Below are 18,636 nucleotides of genomic sequence, written 5' to 3' on the forward strand. Positions count from 1 at the left end.
TATATCTCTGGACCTGAGATTTCATCTGTATAGGAGGTAATAGGAGGTAACCCATGTGGAAACTCCCTCTACTAATGATCATTTCTAAATTATAATTTTAGAGAGTTGCCTGGAGCTCTGAGGGATTAAGACTTGCTGAAAGTCATAAAGCTAGTTTGTGTCAGAGGAAGGAATTGAATCTAGATTTTCCTGACTTCAATGTTGACCTTCTATCTACTGTTGTACACTGTCTCTCCAAAAGGGTCCTAGAAATAAATAGAAAATCAACTTTTTCTTAAAGGTTTAAAACTAAAGTCTAATCTCAGTACCTCAAGCATACTAGAATTAGAGAATGAAAACCAAAATAATAATAATACTGCTATATGAGGTTAGAATAAAATGTTCAATATTTCTATTTAAGCATAAAAAATTATGAACAATATGGATAAGGTAACTACAACTCTCGTTCAACAAACCTGAAAGAAATGGTAAACCCTTGAAGCCTGAAAAAGAAGTTTAGGATAAACAAAAAGATACAGTTCACAAACCAGGCCAAACCAATTTAATGAACCAATTACTATAAAAAGCAGAGAAACATTAAAAATGCAAAAATCTAGCAAAGTAGCAGAGGCAAGATGGTCTATACTCTAAACAGAGCTAAAAAATGCACAAGACAGAATTCTTATGGGAAAATCAAGAAAAAATCACAGTGATTCATTTGACTAGCCCAGCTCAGCAGAGGGAGACAAACAGGAAAGTTTGAAGACCCTGGGAATGGAATCAGGCCAAGATCACACAACACATGGAGCACCCTGGTATCCAGGGAGAGGCTGCACACCAGGGCAAGAAGAAATTCCAGACCCAAACAGGGTACTGTGACATACTATCCAGTTCTGGGTCATAGATCCATTAGAGTACTGAGAAAGGGACCTGCACAAAGGGGTAGCATTACTAGGTAGAAAGGCCCTACATGATACACTGTGAAAGAGAAAGTTGAAAAGCAAGCAACAAGTGGTATTGATCAGACCCCAGCAGCAGAGCTGGGTCTTAATTCTAGTAACTAGCCCAGACTGCTCAAGAATAACAAGGCAAGAATTCCAGATTAAAAGGAAATATACATTTCAGTCACTATGAACCAGCAGTTTTTCAGCTGACTGACAAAGCCTATATTCAACAGCAGTCTACTCTGGTTCAGATCCAAACCCAGGCCAGGAGCTAGCAAAGTTCAAACTGGTGGTGGTAGGTCAAGAGAGTGGTGGGGAGCGGGGCACTTGTCGGATTTTTGCCTCAGTAAAATTTAAGAACACTGAAAGCTTGCAGCTCCCCAGCCTATCCCTGAGATCCTGGAATAACATAATAATCAATAACTTAAAAAATAACAACAGGACCAGCGCAGGCCTTTCCTCCAGAAATGCCAGAGCCAAATTCTGATTATTAAATCCTAAGTCACAAAGTAGGCTGGAAGAATGGGAAAAGGAAACAAAAAAAAGAATCCTCCCCTAAAAAGCTATTATGGTGGTAGGAATGCTCAAGACACAAACTCAAAAAAAAAAATGAAAATGACTTCAAAACCTCTACAAGCAAAGTCTCAGAGAAAAACACAGCTTGGGCACAAACCAAAACAATTCTTGGAGGTGATAAAGCCAAGAGTTTAAAAAAAAATTGAAAAGAGTCCTTATAAATGGCATGAGAGCACTTGAAGAAAAAGCTGGAAAAGAAACGAAAGGTATAGAGGAGAGAATTAGAAAAGGAATTAATAGCTTGGCAACAAATTCCATGAAAATTAGAATATACTAAATAGAAGTCAATGACTCCATAAAATCACCCAAAATATTAAAACAAAACCTGAAGAGAAAGAAAGGTATCTCAAAGCAAACACAACTGACTTGGAAAGCAAACTAAGTAGACAAAAAATCAAGAATCGTTTGACTTAGTGAATACCATAAGCAACAACAAAATAACCTAGACATCCTGTCTCAAGAAATCTTAAAACAACAATAAAAACTGCTCAGATGCCTTAGAAGCAGAGGGAAAAGTAGAAATAGTGTCCCAGTCAAGTAAAAAATATTGAAGTCAGAAAGAAAGATTTCAAGGATAAAGGAGTCACAGTCAAGATCACACAATATTTAGCATCCGCCACTCTAAAGAGAGCTTAGAAGAATATTTCAGAAGGCAAAGGATATGGGCTTACAGTCAAGAACTTAGAAAACCAATATAATAATACCATTTTTATTGGGGGGGGGGGGGGAGAATGGACTTTTTACTAAAATAGAGACTTCTAAGCAATCCTTATGAAAAAACCAGAGCAGCAGAAAAACTTTGAAGTTCAAACAATGGAGCAAAGAGAAACATAAGGTAAAAAACATCAATAATTATAAAGGCCTAAACATGGATACACTCCTTGCATTCAAACGAGGTGAAATAATATGTGTGTTCTCTCAGGACCCTATCATCACAGAAGGACATCATTTAGGCCTGGTAGTGGCTCTGTTATGTCTTGATGATCTTAATAAAAGAATAGAAAGAGAGAGGAAAAGAATGGTTGGGGAGGGTGGGATAATTAGGGAAAATGATTTTACATAGTTTACAAAAGCAGATATTTATACAAAAAAAAGGAGGAAGGGGTATGAAATGTAGTAGACACTTGAATCTTACTCGCATCTTAACGGTTCAAAAAAGAGAAAAATACATATAATTGGGTACAGAAATTAATTTCACTTAACAGAGAAACAGAAAGGATAGAGAAAAGGGGGAGGAAGCATTAGAAGTGAAGCAGATTAGCTCTAAAGGAAAACACATTCTAAGGATGTTCAAAAATATTCATTTTGAGTTGGGAAATAATGAAAATCAGACACATTGTAAATTAGGGACTTGAGGGACAAGTAATAGTATAAAAATGTGATTAAATACTTCTATGATGAACTCTCATTGGCATAATCATCAACCATTATTTCAGAAGACTAATAATAAAGCATACTATTACATCTCAATAGAGAGATGAAGAGCCTAGAATGAAGAATGAGGCAAATACACACACACACACACATTTTTTTAAACCCTTACCTTCTATCTTGGAACTATGGTTCCAAGGCAGAAGAGTGGTAAGAGCTAGGCAATGGGGGTTAAGTGACTTGCCCAGGGTCACACAACTGGGAAGTGTCTGAGGCCAGATTTGAACCTAGGACCTCCCGTCTCTAGACCTGGCTCTCAATCCACTGAGCCACCCAGCTGCCCCTAAGGCAAATATTTTTTGAGACATGACTACTATAGAAATTAGTTTGGATTGACTAATTCATGTTTGTAATGGATTTTGTGTGAGAAGGCAGATTTTGACTGATTAAAACAATTTTTTTCAAAGAAAGTTTTACTAGTACTCATCTTGGAATTACTAGCTATATATGCATATATATGTGTGTGTGTGTGTATATACACACACACACACATACATACATATGTATATGTCCTGGTATCTTAATTATAAATTTATATAGTAACTTTTCTCAAATAAACTTTAGAAAAATGCAAATAAACTTTAGAAAAATGCATATCTGTGGCAAAATGTTTGGCAGTGGAGGCTGGAAGAAAAAGAGAGAACATATTTTAGAATCAGTACCCGGTTACAGTACCAGGGGCAGAATAAAGGGAAGGAAAATTAGGTATTAGATGTGGCAAATTTTTGAACCCACAGAACCTATGCAAATGTAGGAACCATGAAGGATAAGAATGGCTTGAGGCCTTGAGGTTAGAGTTCAGTAATCAAAGAAAATATAGCAAGTGGCAAAAGCCATAGAGCCATGGGAAGGTTCCACAGAGTGCAAGGAGATACTAATGCCCTAGGATTTTGAACAAGATAACTCAAAATCCTTCACATGTTTCAATAGCAATGGTATAATAGAGCAATTCTTATATCCTTGTAACAGTTCCTGAATTTAAAAGGAACTTTTTTTTAAAGCACTTATGACAATTCTGAAGGACTTTTGATAAAGAATGCTATTCACCTCCAGAGAGAGAACTGATGGATTCTGAATACAGATCAAAACATACCATTTATTGCTTTATTTGTGTGTGTTTTAATTTTGGGGTTTTGGTTTTATATGAGTACTCTCTCACAACATGACCGAAATGGAAAAATTTTATTTGCTTACCATCTCAGGGAAGAGGGAGGGAAGTGTAATGGGGAATATAAACCCTTGCATTGATTTGTATTGGTATCACTAGTTGTTGGTGGTTATGGATAGGCTTTTGGGTTGGGGTTGATCCTGTTGTTGACAGTTGGAGTAATGGCTGGACTTGGTCGTTGAGGAAATCAATTTGAGGCTGGTATATATAAAACCTATTTATTTATCTATAAAGATTAAGGGAAAGGAAAAGAAACAGACAGGTAGGAATAATATTGCTTATTGGTATATGTACTATAAATCTAATATCTCTATCTATAAACCCAGATCCCAAATCTGTCTCATGAGACACTTCTTATTACATGTAATTAGGAGAACAAGATATTAAAAAATTTTAAAGCACTTATGTAATTAGTATTACTATATAAAAATATTCTTAAAAACAATCCATAAAAATAGATGAAGCTAATGTACAACTCACACAGAAACTAAAGATAAAATTATGAATTTATGTACATTTTAAAGGACCCTAAATATAATAAATGTCCACTAAAACATATGAATATCAAGAAAATACTTACTTGCAAACTCTGATTTTAGGTCATTTATGAGCATTACAGAGATTCAAATTTAAAATTAAATGTGAAAATCATGGTAGCCATCCTAAATAGTATCCATTTAAAATGATCATTTATTTGCCCAAGTCATCCAACTATTTTCCACAGAGCATCCTAAGATAAGTGCATAAATTTTATACACCTGATCTTATTAAAGCTGATCCCAAGTGATTATTTTCCCTACATACCCGAAAAATCTTGTGCATCCTCATAGTAGCTGAACAGAAGACAAATCTGGTGAGAAGCAAGCGAAGAAATTCATCCCCAAAAAACTGGAGAAAAGCCTGATCTAAAAAGAATAAAAAGGTGATTTTGGAAGAAAGTTTGACAAGGGAGGGAAAAAAATTTTCCCCCCAAAAAAGAGAAACAGGGAGAGGGGGAACATGCCTCTAATTTTTCAGTTTCCTAAAATGTATTAAATGGCCTTTTAAAAGTCAAAGAGCCTAAGTATCATGAGATCAAACCACAATTCTAAACTCTGGTAAATTCTTTCAAGCAAGTACCTATAGAACGTGAGTGGGTCAGCAGCTGGGCAATATCTCGGTTGATTTTTCGAAGATATTCTTGACATTTTTCCCACAGACCTCTACGCATGCTTGACAATCCAGAGACAAACAGAAAGGCCATTAAAGGATTGTTCAAAAAGAGAGTGAAGAGGCTGCCACGTTGAGACTGATCTGCAATAAGAAATAGGTTGCATTGAGAGAGAATGAACCAGGCAAATTCATTAAATTCTCCATAATTCCAGGCTGTATTGTCCAAATGGTCTCAAACCTTTCATTCAAGTTAATGGAGACCACTTGCACACATGAAAGACAAACTAGGCCCTTGAGTAAATTCTCTGTCAGGTTTGTACATATTTGTCAATCTTAAACTATATGATCTGCATATCTTCCTTTCAAAGCTTTTTTCTTATCAAATGGCCGTATAAGCCATATTATTTTTTTTAATATCTAAAAAGACACCAGTTAATAGTATTTACATACCTATTTTCATTAATGCTGAAAATCTTTTTGTGGGCTGTCTTTTCTCAATAAAAATTTATTTGCTTGGAAAAGTGTGTGATTTTTAATGAAAAGTGTTGTGGCAAAAGCATTGGATTTAGAGTCAGAGGATCTCTGTTTAATATTATTTCTTTGACCTTGGGAAAAAAACTTCACACCTGTTAATCTTGTTTTTTTTAAAAAATATAGAATGAAAGGGTTAAGAGATGATCTCTAAGCTCTTTGGAAGCTTTAAAATCCTCTGATTCTATGAACCCAAACTGTAGATTACTTTTTAAAAATTCTAACAAAGTTAAATCTTAGGAGAGTTATTTGAACCAAAATATTACTGAGGTAAAAAGAAACAGGGTAACAGGTCCCCAGCAGGAGACTTTCACCATTGTTTTAAGGTAAGTTCTATCATTTAATAGAATGGATAATTTGATGCTTAGACAAATATATTGAAGGTTACTGCTACATGTTTTTCTAATAAAGAGCAGAACTTACCTTAAGACAACGGTGAAAAGTCTCCAGCTTCTCTCAGGCATTCAAATGCTGACCACCATTTCCTGTGTCAAACTATGTCAGCAGACTGGACTTCTGGCTGGGAAGTAGCAGTAAATTGCCATCTCTCACTGAGAGACACCAACACTATTCACAGTTAGGGAGACAGTGAAACAGTGAAGGTCCTGCTAAAACAGTTCTCAACATCTATCTGTGATACTAAGATTTGTTTAGTGCTCATCTTACCTCATGCTAGAATTAGGGAGTGGAGAATAAGAACTCCTAGACCATGGGTGGTATTAGATTGTATACAACTGGTAGACATATTTCAATGTCTCTAATTTTCACTCAGCCCTATGATAAATGAGTAAAACACTCAGCAAGAGGATCTCTTTACAACAAAAATTTTAAAAGAATTGTATAAAATATTTCTTTAAGTTCTACCATAAATTGCCTATTTCTTAACTTAGGAGCCAAACAAACTTCTTCAAGCCAAAAAGAACAGTTTAGTAGTTTAAATGGTGCTTGAAGTATATTGGAAAATCTCAGTAGAGATGGAAGAGATTATAGTTGTTGAACATATCAACTGAGAGACTATCTCTTTCTTTTTTGTCTAAATGTTCGCTAAGAAAAAAATTCAATGCAGTGTAGTTTTATGAGAAATGACTGGTATAAAAAACAAAAAGGCATCAATAAAATATAAATTCAAAATTTACATGAGGGAGTTGTTAAATTAAAGTGAATCCCTTGAATTTTAAAATAAAACACTATAAACAAAAAGTCCTTAAGCCATGAAAACATCCAGAATAGCAGAAGACAAAAATAATCTAAAGATAGTGGCTATTTTGCCTAATAATAGTCCATGTGTGGTATTTTTTGAAAGATAGCAAGGATACTGAAATTGGGGTATTGCCTGGACCAAATAGTCTACTTTAAGTGAAGAGCTAAAATTTACCAGACATTGCTAAGCCAATTCCAGTCTGACATATGCCACGTATGTTCTTCATCATGGAGTGTTATATGTGACCATTAGATGGGAAATCAAGGTTAAGAATATAAGAAACAGTTTAAATTAGAACTAGGTATATCAGCACAAAACATACCTTGTAGTGCTTTAGGATATGTTGTTGGAGAAAGTAAGCAGACCAGAGGTTGTCCAAATAAGTTGGTGAAGTTCTGTAACATAACAATTTTTAAAGAGGATTACGATTCTGGCCAAAATTAGTATTTTAGTAATATGACCAATGAACAAATTAGTTTCTCACTGATCACTCACTATATAGCACATCAGAAACTTGGACAATAACAATGTAAAGATAAAAAATTTTTAATTGACTAGGAGGGTATCAGTACATTAAAAAAAAAAGAATCTTACCTATGATTGCATTAGGTTAAGAAGTTTCATCTACTAATGCACATTTAACATCTTCTTTGCAATTTATTTCCATAGAAAGTTGCCTAGGGTACTGAAAGTTTAGAGGACTTGGCCAGGATATGCCAGAGGCAAGACTTGAACTCTGGGCTTCATGGCTCTGAGGCTTATCTATGCCAGGCTATCTATGCCAGTTTGTCTCTAGTCCTGAACATCATGATCTTTAAATATAAGATCATAGATTTAGAGTTGAAAAGTCCAACCCATTCATTTTATAAAGACAACAAAGGAGATTAAGTTATAAACCAAGGTCACAGAGGTAAGGAGACTTAAAGGACCTGAACCAAACTAGGATTTGAACCAAATTCCTCTTGATCTAAATCCTAGCATCCTTTCTATGATATCACAACACCTCCTATTATTAAATGTTCTCTGATATAATTATGATCTAAATGTTCTGAGAACCAGAAATCAAGAAAAAAAATATTGCAACTCTAGCAGCAATAAAAATCCAAAAAACCGATTAAGAGAATCAGTTACATACACTCAGATTACAATTTAAAGTTAAGAAATTATGGAAATGAAGGACTCCATGCAGTTCAAAGGATTACCCAGATAGGGTAGATAGCCTTTAAGAGGGAGCACAGAATCTTCTTTTACTCAGTCCTGGTCTAGTACCTATTTATATGTACGAGGGTAGAAGAAGGTGCTCCTGAGAAGATTTCATTACAGTCAGGGGTACTTCAAAAGAATCATGATTTTTTTATGTATGGAGGTAGCACTCTATTGCTTAATGTGGTCTACAACCACATCACCCTTTACCAGATACGTACTATGCCCAAAAGTGATCACCTGGTGGCTGACCTGTAGATGAGCTTCTCTTAACCTGGCAAATTCTAAGTCTTTCTAGCCTGCAGGGATCTACAAGAAATTGTGTTCTGCTGTATTAACCTTAAAAATTAACCTTGGATCATTTCTAAGACATGATATGGTAGTGATGGAATTAAGTAGAAATGGTCAGTGAAACCTTAGGGAACCTTGGACTCTAGGCAATGGAGCTAACAGAATATTGGGAAGAAAAAGGAAGATGATAGAATAGAACCTCTTCAAAAGCAAACATCTGAATGTGTCACTTCTATATGTCTGTAGGTAGTGTTTTAAATATGAAATATAGTATAATTAAAGTTATATAGTCATATATAATAATGTCCCTATACCTATAAAAATCAGTGCATTATTTACAATCTTCAAGAAGCAACTGAGTTTAAGTTATTTGTCCATGTCACACAGTTATTGTGTCAAATAGAAGATCTGAATCCAAGATTTACTGACTCCAAGTCCAACACTCAACCATTACATATTCTATATAGCAGTGATGATGAACCTAAGGCATGGGTGCCAAAGATGGCACATAGAGTACTCTCTGTGGTCACGTGACTGCCCTTCCCATCCAAAAGTTCCTTACTAGAAAGGCAGAAGGACTCAGTTAGAGCTGCTCCCTCACCACCACCAAGCCACATGACATTTTTTCACATGCCCCACCCCTCTGCCCAGCAGCCAATGGGAGCTCACAGGGAGTAAGAGCTGGAGGGAAGCAGTATTGGGGCCACTTCCTTACCCCTCTCTACACTACCTGAAGACATTCCTCACTTCACCAGTCCTTCCACCCAAAAGAAGTGCTTCCTCCATCCCCTATGTAAGGGAAGGGGGAGGGGGGAGGCAGGGAATCCCCAATACTCATTGGGGGACAGGGAAGCACTACATGTAGTCTCTGGGGGGGGTGGGTTGGGGTTGGGGTCTGGCACTCCATCTCTAAAAGGTTCACCATCACTTCTATATAGTCTCTCTAATAACCAAAACACATTAGGAATAATACAGTGACTTCCATTAAATAAAAGAGAGGCAATTTGTCTCTTTTATATTAAGTGTCATTCTCTATTGTCCTGGACAGCATGCCCAGGGGAGATTTTAAAAGCAAGCAGCCCTTATTCTAAAATTTCACATTCATCAGCTATTCCAACATTAAAGGGTCACTCCTTTGAGTTGTAAAATCTTTTCATAAAATCAAAATAGCTTTTAATATGCAAATACAGTTGAGAAGGGCCAACCCAGAAGGAGTTACCAGCTTATGCCTTAATTACCAATAAACACTTGGGCAAAGACTAAATGGCATCAAGAGAAGAACAGAAACTAACAAGTAGAAGAATAATTCAGGGAGAAAAGAAAAGAATGCAGATGGAGGAGTTAAAACAAATCCAAAAACTAACTTACACAAGCTTTCTTAAGACCAATTCTATATTGCACTAAAAATCATCTAGCCCACTACCTTTTAATAAATAAATAAATACTCATTAAGCATCTACTATGTTGCCAGGCAAAGTGCTAGGTGCTAGAGTTACAAATACAGAAAATGCAGCCTTACTCTCAAAGAGAGCTTACACTGTCAAACAAAAAATAATCATACCGTACTTTGGGTACATTTTAAGTATAAGTTTGGCAGAAACAATTAATTTAACATTATTCAAAGTCCAAGGTCTGCTCTGAGTAAGGTCTGAATTGGTATAGTACTCCCCACTCCCATATCCTTGGGCATGTCTCTACCCCAAGACAATTCGAAGTAATATTTATAGACATTCTAAAGGAAAAAAGTTACAACATGCTAAAATTCAGTTTTAAGTTAACATTCCAAAATGACAGTCACTAAGATAGTCTTTGCTGAATCTTCAACTTCAGTTACTTAATTCCTACCTTGACTTCTACCATAAAGGACTGAAAATTCTTCTTTTCAGAGCCCAATACTCAACTTTCTGAATGGACCCTGTAAAAAATAGACTCTAATACAGGACTACAATCCCCACAAGCCTTTACTCCACTTCCCCAGAATGCCTTGTAATCTCACCTGGGCTGAGATCGAGAAGGTATTTAAACTGATTCAAAGGCTTTTGAGAGAGGGGGGACTTCTGTTTTGGGGCAGGCGTGGCTTTTTTTCATAATGTAGGTGAGGTTGTGTTGAGGCCACTCTATGGCGTGGACACGTGTTTCTTATCCTGTATTTTCTTTAATCCTTAATCTTCAATAAACCTCTAAAAAAATATAATACTCTTTGCAGAGAGAAACTAATTTCTACCTGCCTCAGATGCCTCAGTCTCCCCATCTCCCCTAAATTTTAACTGTTACAGATGGCGACCACTAGATTGGATGAGAACTTCGAGAACTTCTCAAAATTTTTTTAGCCTAGAGAATTTTTTTTAAAGCCAAGGTTCTCCAAGATGCTCTTTAGAAAACCATCTTGATCAGCTCCTGCCTGTGGGCCTCTCCTGCTTCTGCTTCTGCAGCCTCTCACCTGGTGCCCAAGCTCCTGGCCCTGCTTGTTTTTTTGTTGTTTTTTTTTACCCTCCCAAAGCTGTTGATCAGCTCCTGCCTGCCTGTCGATGCCATCCGCTTAGGACAGCTGCTTCTCCCGGCCCCACCCTGGCTGCCTGTTCCGCGCTGCGCTCTGGCTCATCACCCCAGCCCCAGCCCCACGAGCGTGACCCAAGATGGCTCATCACCCAGATCCTTGGAGTAGATCACTCGGGACTCATTTCTATCAGCTGGTAACAGTATTGGCCACGTGGGCGGAGGGGAGAGACAAGAGGGAAAGCTAAGCCCCTGAGCAAACGGGGGTATATTGGCTCCACGTGGACTGGGGCAGGAGGAAGGATCATATCAGGGGAGAGGGGAAAGAGAGACTAGAGAGAAGAAACAGATTTTTTCAAACAGAAACTTAAAAAGCAATGGGATGTTTAAAAGGATTTTTGACTGTTCTGGTAATTTCATTGATTTTACCTGCCTGTCAGGGAGCAGACTCAGCCCAAAGATTCAACTTTAACTTTGGGGAGGCAAATGGGTGGCTCAGCGACCTGATAGCCAGACATAAAGACATTCGGTCCTGGATTAAAATCTGGCCTCAGATACTTCCCAGCTATGGGGCCCTGGACGGGTCCCTTAACCCCCATTGCCTAGCTCTTACTACTCTACCTTCGGACAATAGACATTTAAATGGATAATTTAAAAAAAAAACCCCAAGGAACTTTGAAGAGACTAAAGGCTATATTTTGAGACATTTCAGACTCCAATGGTTTATAAAAATCTCTGTATTCTATTGCATTTTTTGTTATGGTTTAACTTTGTGATTTTAAGTTCATATATTACTGTATTCAATATTATTCTGCTTGAACTGAAGGTTGATTGAATTTATTTTGAATGTACTGAGTTTTGAAATTCTGTTGTTTTTCCCCTATAACTATTGAACAAATATTATTGTGAATAAGCCCATATATGAAAAAACAGCTTTTTTCTATTTTGCTGAGGATAGATGGACTTCAGGACTGGTTATAATTGTATTAACAACCTTGGAAAAATTTAATGTGCTAAATATCTGATTTGATTTTAAGGGTTTTTTAAATATGATTTTTGGAATTTTTTTTAAACAATCTGGTTATTTTTGCCTGCCCTAAGGCCCATTAGCTGAAGTGAAATACATTTTATAACCCCCAACCTTCCCGCATTTCTAAATATGTGAATGGAAGTTGGGCAGTTAATCTCAGGGCATTTGTACCCCTAAAAAGCCTCCAAAAAAGGAGCATCCCTTTATTTATACTCTTCAGCTCACTATTTTACTTCTACCAGGATGATATATAGATTTCTTGATTATGTTCTTAACCCAAGATGAGTTTTACTTTGTTTTAAAAAATATGTTTAAATACCAAGGTTGAAGGATTTCTATGTTTGTAAAAATTGTGACAAATGTCCATCAATTCATAGGTTTTAAAAATGTCATACAGCAACTTATGTGAAATATGAAAGTGTGTTTGTTTGCTACTGTAATTAATTGGGCTATTGAGAATTTTGGGGATATTGATATCTACATATTTGTACTATTGTATTTTTAAAAATGAAAAAAATTGTTAACCATGTTCAATTCATTTGCCTTCTACTCACAGTAGAGCATGGCCAGATATTAAGAGGAAATGGATCTCATTTTTGGTGAGAAAGCCTTGCATTTTATATTTTCTTAGCTGACACAGAGTGTCAATGATTATAAGCTATATTTTTGAATTTTTTAAAGCTCTTTTATTATTATATTTTTCTTGCATGTGCAATATACTTTTTCAGTTTTTATTATTTTTTCTCTCCTTTTTATATTTGAAGCACATGTCACCAGCATTAAGATTTTCTTTAACTTTTTGACTTTTCAGTGCTACAAGTTTGAAATACATTTGCTAATGCATGCCCTAAAAAGCTTGTGACTATAAAAATGATGCCACTAATTATTTAAAAATTATGGGACTTTGTTTAATGATTCTGTCTGATTCCAGGACAAGATATACACACAAGAGCCATTGCACAGAGCCAAAGAAAGGCCAATCCAGGATGGATTGATGCACTTCTAGGCCAATACAAAGGTCTTGAACCTAGTGTGAAGACTCGAGGTTACTATGTTTAACATGTGTTAAGACATAGGCTTTCCTTGTGTCCACACTCACTCTGAAAATACTCACAGACGAGTATCCCCAAAACCTTGGCTCCTACTTGGCTTCTATAATCTGGTCCCTTTCTTTTCTGCCTTTCATAGTGTGGTACCTTTCTGTAGTTCTGGCTACTGACTGGGTAAATGCCTCATTGCTTAGATCATTTTGATTGGGCCCTGATTCAAGGACCTGTTATACATTTATTTTTCTTTTACTTGGAATTTTTACACATAAGACTTTGATAGTCTATATTTTCATCCAGAGATTTTTCTTTTCTTTTTGATTTTTCTGATGTCTTTTTAATATCTTTTACCAATTGATTCATATACTTCAGCCATGCATCCCTAAGTGATCCCAGTTTTTTAATCACCCTCTTAACGGGGGGAATGTAAAAAAATATATCATTATTTAAATTGCAAAGTTTAAATTCCTTTTGAGAAGAATTTTAGGTAAAGAAGATGCTACCTCTCTGAATCCAGAACTGAACTGTTGGAGAAGTCACCATGAAGAAGCCTCCAGACCACAAGTTGCACAAAATTGAACTTTGGGTGTGGTTGATTGAACATTTATTTGTATGTATACTTTCATGCCAAAGGGGACTGCCCCCTAACAGACTTTTTGTCAATGCGTTCAGCAATTATTGGTTTTATTCTTTTGTTTCTCTTATCCTCAAATTATTGTAATCTTTAAATTGATTATGTTTTCATGATCCTTTGGAAAAAAATTAATTTTTTTTCAAATGATCAAACGGAGAAATGTAAAAAATAGACTTGAATACAGGACTACAATCCCCACAAGCCTTTGCTCCACTTCCCCAGAATGCCTTGTAATCTCACCTGGGCTGAGATCGAGAAGGTATTTAAACTGATTCAAAGGCTTTTGAGAGAGGGGGGACTTCTGTTTTGGGGCAGGCGTGGCTTTTTTTCATAATGTAGGTGAGGTTGTGTTGAGGCCACTCTATGGCGTGGACACGTGTTTCTTATCCTGTATTTTCTTTAATCCTTAATCTTCAATAAACCTCTAAAAAAATATAATACTCCTTGCAGAGAGAAACTAATTTCTACCTGCCTCAGATGCCTCAGTCTCCCCATCTCCCCTAAATTTTAACTGTTACAACCCCAGCTGATCAGAGTATGGGAGAAGCAATAACATTTGTTAGACAAGAGATATTTATCCTTCTACCTTGACTTTTGTTTTTTACCTCTTATATGATTTCCTTAAGGGAAAAGTCTGAGAGGAGTTTTAAGTTGGAGAAAATATTATTTATTCATGTTTGCAGTTGAACTATAATGAAGGTTTTAATATGATTCAATACATTCTAACAGGAGAAACTTTATATATAAATACATAACTATATTATATGTGTAATTGTATATGTGTGTATATGTACACATATATACACATACATACATATATGAGTAGGGAATGGACCTATGATTTCATTGGTATGACAAACTCCTAAAGATTAAACTCTCTTGAAAGGTCAGGCCCAGAGATAACTGGGATAAATTTAGAAGTTTGGAGATTGGCTTAACACAGTCATGTCAAAATAAAACAGAAACATGGCCCACTAACCTATACATAAGAATTCCTTAAGGCTGCATGCTGACTTAAAAAATATATATTAACATTATCTAAGTTTATTGTATTTTTATTTATGCTGTTAAATATTTCCCAGTTACATTTTAATCTGGTTCCAGGCACACTCCAGAGGCAGAGAAGAGGCAACCAAGCAGTGTCATGAAAACCAAAAAGAGAAGAGAGAAAAGCAGAGTAGAAGGAAGCAGTACAATTGAGGTACCTTCCACAAAACTTCAGGCTTAGAAAATGCACCAGATTGAATTCAGATGGAGAAATCCAGAAAAAGTCACTGTAAGTCACTTGTCCAGCCCAGACTGGCATAGGGAGACAGAAAGGAAGGGATGAATATAACAGCTAACACTATAACATCACTCCTGTCTGAACTAGTTATAGAAAGGAAGAACACATACTTACACACAGAAACACACATACTTATGCATAGAAATACATTTCACTCAACAGAAAAATAGGAAAGAAAGGGAAAGAGGAAGAAGAATTAAAGGGAGAATGAATTAAGGGTGAGATTAGTCCTAAGCAAAACCACAAAGAACAGGAATGGATGAACCAGTTATGGTATACAAATGTAATGGAATATTACTGTGCTGTAAGAAATGATGGAGAGGGTTTGAGAGAAACCTGGGAAAACTTGTATAAACTTACAAAGTAAATAGAATAGAACCAGGGGAATATACAATGACAGCAATGGTAAAGGCAGTAACTGAAAGAATTAAAAACTTTTATTGTAATGATCAACCATAATTCCAAAGGACTGATTAAGGAAATATGTTTCCTATCTCCTGCTAGTGAGGTGAAGGACTCAGAGAGCAAAATGAACATTTTTTTTGATATATCCAAGAAATTTATTTTGACTGACTATATGTATGTGTTAGGAGTCAGGACATTATTCAAGTTCCTGAATTCCCAGACCTGCCTTTTAGGGAGTAATTAGATTTCTGGTTGCATATGTCAGCTTAGAGGATTTTTATTTTCCTTTCTGTTCAAATTCTCACCACACCACATGGACCTCTTGTAGCCCCTATATTTTCTTAGGGATGGAAAAGATCATTTCTTAGCCCAACTGCTTAGCTCTTACCACCATTCTACCTTAGAAGTAATATTTAATATTGATTTGAAGGCAGAAAGTAAGGGGAGGGAGGGGGAGAGGGGGAGAAAAGGGAAGAGAGAGATGGGGTGGGGGGAGGGGGGAAGGATCCTTAATAAAGTATGAACTGTGATGGGCCTAGGAAAAAAAAGGAATCAAGGGTAGAGGACAATTTAGTAATGACCTAGGAGTGAAACTGGGAAGGTCTAAAGTAAAACCAAAGCAAAGGTGATGACTTAGGGAAGAGTACTGAGGAATGAAGGGATGAAGGGTGTGTGTGTGTGTGTGTGTGTGTGTGTGTGTGTGTGTGTGTGTGTGTGTGTGTGTAAGTATCACAGTGAAGAGGGATTAAAATCTCATCTGTACGATTTTTCAGTGGTTCTGCTTCTTACTGTGTGGAAGCTCAGTCAAATCATCCAATCTTTTTAGACCTCAGTTTTCCCATTTGCAAAACGAGAGGATTGGACTAAATTATCTCTAAGATATCTAGCTTGATCTATGTACCTATGGCTATTAGTTACAGAATGCAAAATATGAGTTAAGTGTTACTACTACTACTACTAATAACAACAGCAGCTCCCATTTCCATAGCACTTCAAGAGTGATATAGATCTTCCTTACAATTCAAAGAGGGAAGTAGTAAAAGTATCATTACACCCTTTTTGCAAATGAAGACATTTAGGCATAGAGATAAAGAGACTTTACTTAAGATTACATTGCTAGGAAGTGGCAGAATTGTATTGGAATCCAATCCTGATTGTCCAAGTCAGTCAATAAACATTTATTAAGCACCTATGTGCCTGATACTGTGCTAAGCACTAAGAATACCAAGAAAAGCAAAAGGCAATCCCTGCTCTCAAGATGATTCAGTCTAGTGGAGACTGAAGGAGACAACATGAAAAGAACTATGTACAAATAAGGTTAAGTTGGAAATAAACAACAGAGGGAAGGCACTAGAATTAAGAGGAATCAGGAAAGGCTTCCTGCAGAGGGTAGGATTTTTTCTAGCTCATGAAAGAAGCCAAGGAATTCAGGAGGCAGAGATGAGGAAGAAGAGCATTCAGGACACAGGGGAAGAAGATCAGAGAAAATGCCCTAAGTTGAGATGAAGAATTTTGTGTAAACAACAGCAAGGAGGCCAGTGACACAGGTCTAAAGAATACATGGGGATCATGGAGAATATAAAATGATTTGGACCTCCTTAATACTGCAGTCTCTAAAAACTCGTTTATATTGCTGCTTTTTCCTCACAACAACTTTGTGATAAACAACCAACTGAGAAGATATGAGTCACCATTTTATAAATAACGAAGCTTCAGATTAGCAAAGTTAAGTGATTTGCTGAGCCTTCCAATTAGTGAATGACAGAACTGGAACCTATTATTACATCCTCTCACTCCAAAATTTAGAACTCATTTGATTACAATATCTTCTTTTTCCCTTTGTTATCTGATAGCACTTAACTAGGATCATAGAGCCACAAAAGGAAGAGACCTTACCATCTGGCTAATCTCTTTTTCTAGGGAGAAGGAAACTTAGTCCCAAAGAGGTTAAGTGCCTTGCTCCTAGTCATAGAGTTACTAATAGTAAAGCCAGAATTCTGACTGAGATCCTTTTGACTCAAAATGTAGCCCTCTCAGCTTCCTTTTAGCAAAACAAAGAAGGAAAGGGAAAAAAAAAACAACCAGCAGGTGGTGCTGTGGAAGCATTCCTTGAAGGAGCTGCATGAATGATTCAAGATGACCAGTGATGAAGGATCCAGTGATAACAGTTGATGCAGGTGATAGATATACTTGAACTTATTAATGATTGGGTGACAGGAAGCCCAGTAAGTTCAGATTTGATAGAGTAGTCCTGGCTGCTGGTGACAGGTAGTTGGTGATATACCAGGCAAATGGGGCAGAGTCCAATACCAGGAATAAACAGGATCCCAGAGGAAGAGGAAGATAAAGCAGATTAGTGATTCAAGTTTTATGGCTATTGTGAGTAGATCTAAGACCAGACCAGAGTCAGAAAAAAATATTTGGGTATTTCTCAAGTGAGTAAGTTGAACCAGAGGCTTAAAATCAAGCACCGAAGGGGCACTAGAGATCATTTTGGCTATATGAATGTAGGTTGCATTAGTCTTAAAGGGAGATCTTCAGATTTTGAGTCATAAGGTAGGGAATGTATACAACAGGGGATAAGATTTCCTAGATCTTTTCCATCCCTAAGAAAATATAGGGGCTATAAGAGACCCATGTGGTGTGGCGAGAATTTGAACAGAAAGGAAAACAAAAATCCTCTAAGCTGACATATGCATCCAGAAATCTAATTACTCCCTAAAAGGCAGGTCTGGGAATTCAGGAACTTGAATAATATCCTGACTCCTAACACTGACCCAAACAATAGACACATTCCTTCCATGTTCTTCTCCTGATCTGGGAACTAGTTTGATGATCATTTTCTTACTTGTAAGGGGATGCTCTCCATATACTGATAATAGTCCCTTTTCAACCTCTCACTAAAGAAGTCATTTAAGCTCTACTTGAATATCTACAATGAAGAACCTACTACCTTCAGAGGCAGCCCCTCCTTCTGCTTAACTCTAATTATTAAAAAGTTTTAAGGGGCTAAAATGTGACTCTGCAACTTCTATCTGTTGTTCCTAGTTCGGCCCTGGAGTCAAACAGAATGTATCACAATTTTCTTCCATTTGTCTCCTCTGTTTTAACTTGGCTGACATTCTTCTAATAGGGTCATGCCTATCCTTTTGCACATGTTGCTTGAAAATTAAAAAGTTCTAGTAATCACTTAACTTTATTTTAGGATCATTCATTTTGATTATTTAAAAATTTGCTCACAGTTTCATTTTTGAGAGCCTCCTA

General features: G+C 36.6%; 1 protein-coding gene across 5 annotated transcripts in view; it reads right to left on the reverse strand.

Moving 5' to 3' along the window:
* Positions 1-18,636, reverse strand: part of SCAI (suppressor of cancer cell invasion) — a 207,494-nt gene that overhangs the window by 11,467 nt on the left and 177,391 nt on the right. For all 5 annotated transcript variants that reach the window (XM_056812133.1, XM_056812132.1, XM_056812136.1 and 2 more), the window contains 3 exons: positions 7,305-7,377; positions 5,218-5,391; positions 4,903-5,003 (listed from right to left, as the gene is read on the reverse strand). In XM_056812133.1, the coding sequence (XP_056668111.1) occupies positions 4,903-5,003; positions 5,218-5,391; positions 7,305-7,377 (348 nt within the window). The remainder of the gene's footprint in view (positions 1-4,902; positions 5,004-5,217; positions 5,392-7,304; positions 7,378-18,636) is intronic.

This window comes from Monodelphis domestica, chromosome 1 (genome assembly GCF_027887165.1).
Source record: "Monodelphis domestica isolate mMonDom1 chromosome 1, mMonDom1.pri, whole genome shotgun sequence".
Lineage (NCBI taxonomy): Eukaryota > Metazoa > Chordata > Mammalia > Didelphimorphia > Didelphidae > Monodelphis > Monodelphis domestica.